Source organism: Mobula birostris, chromosome 1 (assembly GCF_030028105.1).
Source record: "Mobula birostris isolate sMobBir1 chromosome 1, sMobBir1.hap1, whole genome shotgun sequence".
Taxonomy (NCBI): Eukaryota; Metazoa; Chordata; class Chondrichthyes; order Myliobatiformes; family Myliobatidae; genus Mobula; species Mobula birostris.
Window position 1 is genome coordinate 7205931 of NC_092370.1, and position 11288 is coordinate 7217218.

The following is an 11288-nucleotide window of genomic DNA, read 5'->3' on the forward strand; positions in this document are numbered from 1 at the left end:
GTGCTGTAGTTTTTCTATGGTTTAGTGCCTCCACGATCTCCTCAGCCACCTCTTTCAGAATTCTGGGGGATACACTATCTTATCCAGGTGACTTGTCTACCTTCGGGCCTTTCAGTTTCCAAAGAACCTTCTCTCGAGTAATGGTAACTTCACACACCTCATGACCCCTGACACCTGGAACTCTTACCATGCTGTTGTGTGTCTTCCACAGTGAAGGCTGGTGCAAAATACTTGTTCAGTTTGTCTGCCATTTTGTTCTCCCGCATTACTACCTCCAGCATCGTTTTCTAGCAGTCTGATATCCACTCTTGCCACTCTTTTACACTTTATGTATCTGAAGAAACTTTTGGCATCCTCACATAATGGATAATATTACTTTGTGAAAACTAAATTTCATTTGAATATTATTCTAATTTGGGTTGGCACGGTAGCATAGCGGTTAGTGTCACGCTATGGCAGCACCAGCAATCTAGGTTTAATTCAGCCACTGTTTGGAGGGAGTTTGTATAGTACATTCTGACAATGACTGCACGGATTTCCTCTGAGGGCTGCGGTTTCCACCCACATTCCAAAGATGTATGGGTTAGTAAGTTAATTGGTCACATGGGTGTAGTTGACCGGTGAGGGCTTGTTGGGCCAGAAGTGTCTATGACTATGCTGTATCTCCATCTAAATACAAGTTAAAAATAAATATGTTTTTTTTTTACTTTTGCAGGGATTGCAGAAGAATATAAACCTCCATTCTATGACCTGGTACCGAATGACCCGAGCTTTGAAGATATGCGAAAAATTGTATGTGTGGAACAGCAAAGACCAAATATCCCTAACAGATGGTTCTCTGACCCAGTGAGTTCAATACCCTAGGTTTTGAATAATAATACAGAATATCATTGCAGGGTGCTTTATGTGATCACACAGGAGTTCCCAGCCTGAGATCCGTGGACCCCTTGGTTAATGGTAGGATCCATGGCATAGAAAAGGTTGGGAACCCCTGGTATTGAAAAACCCATCTTTGCCTCCTCCCACCCCATCCCACCATCTTTCCCTCCAGTCACCTTAAAATTATATTCCCTCATTTCCACCCTACCCTGGGGCAAAGCTCTGAGTGTTTGGCTGGCATAGAAGTTCCAGCAAAAAAGAAAGCAAGCCACTAGACTGTTTCAACTCTTCCAGGTCACCTCCAATGTTGTTCACTTTCAGTTGCTCATGCAAAGGAAATGCTTTGTCCACATTCAGAGCAACACACAACATGTTGGAGGAACTCTGCTGGTCAGAGTTATTAAACAATTGATGTTTCTGGCCAAGACCCTTCATTAGTACTGGAAAGGACGGGGGAAGAAGCCATCATAAGAAGGTGGGGGTGATGGTTGAAGCCAGGTGGATGGGCAGTGGGTCGAAGTGAGCAGCTAGGAGGTGATAGGTGGAAAAGGCAAGGGGCTGGAGGGGAGGAATCTGATGGAGGAGAGTGGATCATGGGAGAAAGGGAAGGAAGAGGGGCACCAGAGCACGGTGATAGGCAGATGAGGAGAAGAGAGAAGGGGACAGGTGAGGAAAATTACTGGAAGTTAGAGAAATTGATGGATATACCATCAGGTTGGAGACTAGGAGACTACCTATATGGAAAATGAGGTACAGCTCCTCATTCTGAGAGTGTCCTCATCGTGGCAGAAGAGGAGGCCATGGAATGGGAACAGGGATAGGAATTAAAATGCTTGGCCACCGGGAAATCTTGCTTTCTGTTGATGGAGTGGAGGTGCTATGTTCACGTTATTCAGTTTCAATCAGTCCTGTGTCTAAAAAACACTAGTGCCTTTGCACAGGAACGATGCAGAATATGGTAGCTTGGAAGCCCTCGGGATCAACCAAATCAGAGCAACAGTGGAGAATTCTGCTGCCATTAATTTCTAAATGCAGCAGAATTTTTAAACTTCATATTAAAACCCAGAAATAGTTGAAACAAACTTTGGATTAGCAAACATCAGTATGTAGATAGACATAAGATAAACTTCTTACATAGATAAGAGAACGAGGAATCAAACAACAGCTCCATTGATGTGCTCCAACATTTAAAGGCATTGAGACCATAAGACACAGGAGCAGAGTTAGGCATCTGGCCCATTGAGTCTACACTGCCATTCAATCATGGCTAATTCTCTTTTCTCCCCCCTCCTCAACCCCAGTTCCCGGTAGCGTTACCTTTGATGCCATGTCCAATCAAGAACCTATCAATCTCTGCTTTAAATACACCCAAAGACCTGGCCTCCGCAGCTGCACATGGCAACGAATTCCACAAGTTCACCACCCTTTGGCTAAAGAAATTTCTCTGCATTTCTGTTTGAAAGGGTGCCTCTCTATCCTGAGGCTATGCCCTAGACTATCCCACCCTTGGGAAACATCCTTTCCACATCTACTCTGTCTAGGCCTTTCAACGTTCGAAAGGTTTCAATGAGATTCCCCCCTCATCCTTCTGAATTCCAGTGAGTACAGACCCAGACCCATCAAATGTTCCTCGTATGATAATCCTTTCATTCCTGGAATCATCCTTGTGAACCTCCTCTGGACCTTCTCCAATGCCTTATAAGATGAGGAGCCCAAAACTGTTCACAGTACTCAAGGTGAGGCCTCACCAATGCTTTATAAGGCCTCAGTATCACATCCTTACTCTTGTGTTCTAGACCTCTTGAAATGAATGCTAACATAGCATTTGTCTTCCTTACCACCGACTCATCCTGCAAGTTAACCTTCAGGGTGTTCTGCACAAGGACTCTCAAGTCTCTCTGCATCTCAGATTCTTGGATTTTCTTCCCGTTTAGAAAATAGTGCACACATCTATTTTTACTACCAAAGTGCATGACCATGCATTTTCCAACATGACCATGCATTTTTTGTATTTCATTTGCCACTTTCTTGCCCATTCTTTTAATCTGTCTAAGTCCTTCAGCATCCTATCTGATTCCTCAACTCTACCTGCCCCTCCACCAATCTTCATATCATCTGCAAACTTGGCAACAAAACATTGAAATCATTTATATACAGCAAAAAAGAAATGGTCCCAACACCAGCCCCTGCAGAGCACCACTAGTCACTGGCAGCCAACCAGAAAAGGATCCTTTTATTCCCACTCGCTGCCTCCTACCAATCAGCTAATGCTCTAAACATGTTAGTAACTTTCCTGTAATACCATGGGCTCTTAACTTGGTAAGCAGCCTCATGTGTGACACCTTGTCAAAGGCCTTCTGAAAGTCCAAATATACAACATCCACTGCATTTCCTTTATCTATCCTACTTGCAGTCTCCTCAAAGAATTCCATCAAGTTTGTCAGGCAGGATTTTCCCTGAAGGAAACCATGCTGACTTTGTACTATCTTGACCTGTGTCACCAAGTACTCCATCACCTCATCCTTAACAATTGACTCTAACATCTTCCCAACTACTTAGTCAAAATGTGGCTGATATTTGACCTCTGAATTGTTCTCAGATCCTTCCCTTCAAATCCAAAAATACTGATATTGCATTCTGATTATTCTCAACCATTCGCCATTTAGAGATTTGTAACCATTTAAGTCAAAGTTTCCAAACTAGGGTCCACGGACCCCTTAATGATATTGGCCCATGGCATAAAAAAGTTGGGAACCCCTGGTTTATGCGAAGGGTTTTCTTACCCAGTCCTCTGTGTCCTGTCTAAAATATGAATCATATTTTTTTAACGTGTAAAATACTTGCAGGTGGAAAAAGGCAAAAATTAGAAAATTGGTGAGGAGAACTGTGGTGATTGAGACGAAAGCCAACAATTTTCATATGTTTTAAGGAAGGTTTTCGGGTGGTGAGGCTGTGGCATTGAGTGTGAACAAATAATACGAACAACCCTAGCTATAAGTCTGTAGTTGAAGGAAGGAGATGCAAAGGGTTTGGCCAGTGATGGAAAAGCAGGTGCTACATGGAGATGTTTAGGCCAGGGAGAATGTATATTTAAAGCAACAGCCATAAGATGTAGGAGCAGAATTAGGACATTTGGTCATCGGGTCTGCTCCACCATTTCATCATGGCTGATCTACTTCCCCCTCAGCCCCAATCTCCTGCCTTCTCCCCGTAACCCTTCATGGCGGTTGATAGGTTCTTGATTAGTTAGGGTGTCAAAGGTTACAGGGAGAAGGTAGGAGAATGGGGTTGTGAGGGATAACAAACCAGACATGATGCAATAGTGGAGCAGACTCAATGGGCCATATGGCCTAATTCTACTCTTATGTCTTATCATGTGTGGGATACAGGAGACTGAATTTTAAAAAATAGCTGGGCTGAATTATAACACTACTGATCTATGTTTCAGACTTTGTCTGCTCTTGCCAAGCTGATGAAGGAGTGCTGGTACCAAAACCCTTCTGCGCGACTCACTGCATTACGTATCAAAAAGACTTTGGGGAAAATAAGCAACTCATTAGAGAAGGTGAAAATGGACTGCTGATTGGAAAGGAGAACCAATAATCTATCACTATCGACAAATACGAGGTCTGCTGCATAGGATGAAAAGCAGACCTCAGGCTGCCCAGTGTTCGCTTTTTACAGTCGAACATACAGCAGTAACCGTGGGCAACTAGGGCACCGTGGTTTAATGGCAGATGAATCAATGCCTGTGACCAGACCAATCACTCAACCATGCCTGTTCCTCCTGATACATATAGGCAGTGGTTGCATCTTCACTGGCCACACTCTAATTTGAGTTCTATTTGGAAGGGGAAGTTTTGCACTAAATATTTTTGTTTTTGCATTGCTGTACAATTATCAAGTAGGCTGCAAATAGCCCTGACCTGTGTATTTATATTCTGTCTGTAAAATAGCATGCAGCTTTTCATTCTGAATAGGCAAAACATGATGGCTTTGTTACAGGAGAAACTAGAACCATCTAATGGTTTACTGGACTATAATATAAAGTGGTCCTTGTGTTTAAATGTAAAAGGAGGACACATTCACCAGCTCATAGTGGTGGTGCCTTGACACTAAAGATAGTTGTTTAAGGTTAAGTTATGCAACTGAGCTAAGGAAAAGTGTTCCGCAGTAGTACGTGTATCATTTTAACGCTAATGTTCATGCAGATTGTGTGTGTTTGCCTTTGGTGCTGTATCCAAGATTTAAAATTATTTTTTATATTTTCATCATAGGAAGTAACAGTCCTTTGAGTTACAAGTTAGAATTGCTTTCTTTTATCTAGAATCACGCAGTGACTTCTGATTTTTCCTTATTGTTAACTACAGTTAAGAATTAGTTTGTCTTTATGTAAGTGCCCAATTACTTAACTTCAGTCATGGTCAGAACACTCCTGTAACGTCTTCCTGAAAATAATGACCGTGGAAAGTCAAGGAAATTGCTAATTTTCATATTGTGTAAAGTGGCAAACACTAATCAGGACATTGTACAGGAAGGGGCCGAACGAAGCCTTCAAGCATCGCTTCCTTGTATAGTTGCTGGAAGATGAGGAAATTAGTCACAAATATGTAAAGGAACAAAAATCTGCATTGATGATAATTGTTCCCCTGAAATACTGTCATAGAACATTAATTTGGTCTTTAATGTAAATGTATACAGCCTGCTTTATTACCTTTTTGTTATTATGTGTTTTAATTTGTGCAATGGTTCTTACAGAGCACTCAACATATTATGTTGTTTTAAACAGAAGAGCTTACTGGGTAATTTTTCTGTGAGAGTACGTGCATTAGTCAACAGGTAAATTTCATTTCATTTGGGACATCGGAGGTGCTTTAACCATTTGAATATCATTCTTGCACTGTTATACTTATCACTGAGGTATATTTGCTTTCAAAGAGCAATAATTGCATTTTAAAGCTTGCTACTCCTGCAATTTTGTGCACAGACAAACCATCATGACAATAGCTGCAGCCCAAGTTAATGTCCCTCACTATGCTTAGTAACCAGTTTGGTTAAAGTATCCATTTGAATCTAACTTTTAAACAAAGTATTTCTGAGCAATATTAACTACAGTACTATGTCACAATTATTACGTGCTGCATTATACGATACCACAACTGTTTCAGTGCTCACATTATTTAAGCCTTAATTCTTAAGACTGGTGCAATTTTTTGCTACGTTAAAAATGCACCAATCTCAAAAGTTTTTCATTTAATTCAGAAACACTAATAAAGGTATGTCCTGTGTGTTACTCACTTCAGTCTTTGTTTCCATTATTTATCGTTAATTTACCCACTTCAAGATGCTGCAAATGTTCAGTTTGGGATAGTAAATGTTTATAAGGTGACATTGCTAAAAGCTATTCTGCAATCAATATTGGGAACATAACACAAAATTAATGTCAGAGCTGGGAGTTTAAATTATGTATAACACAGAATAGTACAGGCTCTTCGAACCACGATGTTTTGTTGAACTTTTAACCTACTCTAACATTAAGGACGTGTTTGGCACAGCTTTGTGGGCCGAAGGGCCTGTGCTGTGCTGCAGGTTTTCTATGTTCAATGTACTATGTTCTAATCTAGCTTCCCACCTACCTATCCCTCCAATTTTCTATCATCCATTTAAGAGATTCTTAAATGCCCGTAACGTATCTGCCTCTACCACCACCCTGGTAGAATGCACCCACTCACCATCTCTGTACAAAGAACTTGCCTCTGACATGCTCCTCCAATCACTGATTGCCTTAAAATGATGCCCTGAAGTATTGGACATTTCCACCCTGGGAAAAAGGTCTCTACCCACTTGAATTCGGACTCTTATACAGCTCTATCAAGTCACCTTTCATCTTCCTTCACTCAAAAGAGAAAAGCCCTTGTTTGCTCAACCTGTCTTCATACATGCCCTCTGTTCCAGACAGCGTCCTGGTAAATCTCCTCTGTACTCTTGCTAAAACTTCCATGTCCTCCTTATAATGGGGTGACCAGAACACATTCCAAATGTGGTTTTATAGGGCAGCAGCATTACCTTGTGGCTCTTGAAATCAATTAATTAAGGCCAACACACCATGTTGATGGTCTTAACAATCCTATCAACTTGTGCGGCAAATTTAGATGTGGATCCCAAGATCCCTTTGTTCCTCCACACTGTTAAGAATCTGGCTACTAACCCTGTATTCTGCCTTCAATTTTGACCTTCCAAAATGAATCACTTCACACTTTAATGGGTTGAACTCCATGTGCCACTTCTCAGCCCTGTTCTGCATCCTGTCAATGTCCTACTGCAACCTACAACAACCCTCCTCACTGTCCACAGGTCCACCAAACTTTGTTTTAAAAAATCATAATATAGAATTTGTTATTGGGAGCAAACATTGGATTACTTGCACATGTAGGCATGTATTATTCCACCTAAAAGGCTGCTGTTTAAAGTGGTGGATGAAAGATAGGAAGGTGCTGCACCTGAGACAGGGAAGGATGATAGGGTACAGGAACCAGGGTATACAAAGGCTGTTGAAAATCTACTCAACAAGAAAAGAAAAGTTTATGAAATGTTCAAAAAACTAGGTAATGATAGAGATCTAGAAAATTATAAGGCTAGCAGGAAGGAGCATAAGAATGAAATTAGGAGAGCCAGAAGGGGCCATGAGAAGGCCTTGGCGAGCAGGATTAAGGAAAACCTACAAGTATGTGAGGAGCAAGAGGATAAGATGTGAGAGAATAGGACCAATCAAGTGTGACAGTGGAAAACTGTGTATGGAACCAGAGGAGGTAACAGAGATAATGAATACTTTGCTTCACAAGGCCAGATGTGATGTATCCCAGGCTACGGTGGGAGGTGAGGGAGGAGATTGCTGAGCCTCTGGCAATGATTTGCATCATCAATGGGGGTGGGAGAGGTTCCAGAGGATTGGAGGGTTGCAGGTGTTGTTCCCTTATTCAAGAAAGGGAGTAGAGATAGACCAGTGAATCTTACTTCAGTGGTTGGTAAGTTGATGGATAAGATCTTGAGAGGCAGGATTTATGAACATTTGCAGAGGCACTATATGGTTAGGAATAGTCAGCATGGCTTTATGAAAGGCAGGCCGTGCCTGCCAAGCCTGATTGAATTTTCTGAAGATGTGACTAAACACATTGATGAAGGTAGAGCAGTAGATGTTGTGTATGTAGATTTCAGCATGGCACTTGACAAGGTACCCCATGCAAGGCTTATTGAGAAAGTAAGGAGGATTGGGATCCAAGACATCTTGCTTTGTGGACCCAGAATAGGCTTGCCCACAGACGGCAAAGAATGGTTGTAGATGGATCATATTCTGCGTGGAGGTTGGTGACCAGTGATGTGCCTCAGGGATCTGTTCTGTGACCCCTTCTCTTCATTATTTTTATAAATGACCCGGATGAGGAAGTGGAGGGATAGGTTAGTAAATTTGCTGATGACACAAAGGTTGGGAGTGTTGTGGATAGTGTGGAAGGCCATCAGAGGTTACAGCGGGACCCGATAGGATGCAAAACTGGGCTGAGAAGTGGCAAATGGAGTTCAACCCAGATAAGCGTGAGGTGGTTCATTTTGGTAGGTCAAATATGATGTCAGAATATAGTATTAATGGCAGTGTGGAGGATCAGAGGGATCTTGGGGTCCAAGTCCATAGAACACTCAAAGCTGCTACGCAGGTTTGCTGGTTAAGAAGGCATTCAGTGTATTAGCCTTCATCAACCGTGGGATTGAGTTCAAGAGCTGAAGGATAATGTTACAGCGATATAGGACTCTGGTCAGACCCCACTTGGAGTACTGTGCTCAGTTCTACAGGAAGGATGTGGAAACTATAGATATGGGGCAGGGAAGATTTACAAGGATGTTGCCTGGATTGGGGAGCACGCCTTATGAGAATAGGTTGAATGAACTTGGCCTTTTCTCCTTGGAGAGACTGGAGGTGCTGATGGAAATGTATACGATGATGAGAGGCATTGATCGTGTGGACAGTCGGAAGTTCTTTCCCAGGGTTGAAATGGCTAGCATGTGAGGGCACAGTTTTAAGGTGGTTAGAAGTAGGAACAGAGGAGATGTCAGGGGTAAGTTTTTCACACTGAGAGTGGTGAGTGCGTGGAATGGACTGCCGGCGACAGTGGTGGAGGTGAATACAATAGGGTCTTTTAAGAGAAACTTGGATAGGTACATGGAGCTTAGAAAAATAGAGGTCTATGTGTAACCCCTAGGTAATTTCAAAAGTAAGTACTTGTTTGGCACAGCATTGTGGATCGAAGGGCCTGTATTGTGCTGTAAGTTTTCTATGTTTCTATAAGTTGCATCAGTGGGTGGCACTATAGTGTAGTGGTTAGTGTAACAATATTATCGTGCCAGCAAAGCGGGTTCAGTTCCACCCCCATGTGTAAGAAGTCTGAACATTCTCCCTGTGACTGTGTGGGTTTCATCCAGGTACACCAGGTTCCTCCAACGTGCTAAAGGTGTACTAAAGGGTTAGTAAGCTGCTACGCTGATGCAGTAACTGTGGTAACAGTAACTGGCTGACCCCAGCACAATCGTCACTGATTGGGTTTGACACAAATAACCCATTTCACTGTTTTGATGTACATGTGACAAATAAATCTAATCTTCAAGTAATGTGCATTATAATTCTTCACATCTGTAGTCCTTATTTACAAGTATAAATTGGAAATTGTCAGAGAGTTCAGAAACAGACCCTTTGGCCCATCTACTGCGTACTGAACTATTATTATTGACCTACACCTGGACCATGCCCCACCCATCCATGTACTTACCCAAGATTTTCTTCAATGTTGAAATTGAATCCAACACTTGTGCTGGCAGTTCCTTCCGCACCTGACCAACCTCCAATGCTTCACCGGTGCCTTATAAAGCCTCAGATTACGTCCTTGCCTTTATATTCTGGTCCTCTAGAAATGAATGCTAATACTGCATTTGCCTTCCTCAACACCCACTTAACCCGCAAATTAACCTTCAGGGAATCCTGCACAAGGACTCCCAAGTTCCTTCGCTCCTTGGATTTTTCAATTGTCTCTCCATTTAGAAAATAGTCTATGCTTTTATTTCTTCTACCAAAGTACATGACCATACACTTCCTGACACTGTATTCCATTTGTCACTTCTTTGTCCATTCTCCTAATCTGACTAAGTACTTTTGCATCCTCCCTGCTCCCTCAACACTACCTATCTTCATATCGTCCACAAACTCAGTCACAAAGCCATCAATTCCATCATCCAAATTATTGACACACTCTGGTATGTATAAAGAAGTGGTCCCAACAATGACCACAGCTTCATGTGTGTCACCTTGTCAAAGACCTTCTGAAAATCCAAGTACATAACATCCACAATTCTGCTTGTTATTTCCTTAAAGAATTTGAACAGATTTGTCAGGCAAGACCTTCCCTTAAGGAAACCATGCTGACTTTGGCTTATTTTATCATGTGCCTCCAAGTACCCCAAAACCACATCCTGAACAATCAACTCCAACATCTGAGGTCAGCCTAACTGACCTATAATTTCCTTTCTTCTGCCTTCCTCCCTTCTTGTAGAGTAAAGTGGCATTTGCAATTTTCCAGTCTTCCAGAACCATGCCAGAATTTAGTGATTCTTGAAAGATCATTACTAATGTCTCCACCATCTCTTCAGCCACCACTTTCAGAACCCTGGGTCCATCTGGTCCAGGTGACTTATCTACCTTCAAACCTTCCAATTTCCCAAGCACCTTCTCCTTGGTAATAGCAATTGCACTCACTTCTGCCTCAACACTCTCAACCTCTAGCTTGCTGCTGGTGTCTTCCCCAATGAAGACTGATGCAAAATACTTATTCAGTTTGTCCACTATTTCCTTGTCCCCCATTATTACCTCTCCAGCATCATTTTCCAGTGGTCCAATATCTACTCCTGCACTTTTTTACTCTTTATATATCTAATAAATATTTTGTATCCTCTTTGATATTATTGGTTAGCTTACTTTCATACTTCATCTTTTCCCCTTGTGGCTTTTTTAGTTGCCTCCTGTTGGTTTTTAAAAGTTGCCAAATTCTCTAACATTCCACAATTTTTTCTCTATTATATGCCCTCCCTTTTGCTTTTATCTTGGCTTTGACTTCCCTTATCAGCCATTGTTGTGTCATCCTGCCTTTAGAATATTACTTCATCTTTGGGATGTATCTATCCTGCATCTTCGGAATTGCTCCCAGAAACTCCAGCCGTTGCTGATCATCATTGTCATCTCTGCTAATGTCCCTTTCCAAACAATTTTGGGCAGCTTTTCTCTTATGCCTCTGTAATTCCCTTTAATAGGTATCTGTTTGTCTCTTGAGAACACGGATTTGCGCCTTGGAAGGTTTCCAGGGCGCAGGCCT

General features: G+C 42.0%; 1 protein-coding gene across 1 annotated transcript in view; it reads left to right on the forward strand.

The window, feature by feature from the left end:
* Positions 1 to 6176, forward strand: part of LOC140194756 (activin receptor type-1-like) — an 83280-nt gene extending 77104 nt beyond the window's left edge. The window contains exons 9-10 of the mRNA XM_072252027.1: positions 716 to 846; positions 4328 to 6176. Of these exons, the coding sequence (XP_072108128.1) occupies positions 716 to 846; positions 4328 to 4462 (266 nt within the window). The 3' untranslated portion in view covers positions 4463 to 6176. The remainder of the gene's footprint in view (positions 1 to 715; positions 847 to 4327) is intronic.
* Positions 6177 to 11288: the final 5112 nt, after the last annotated feature.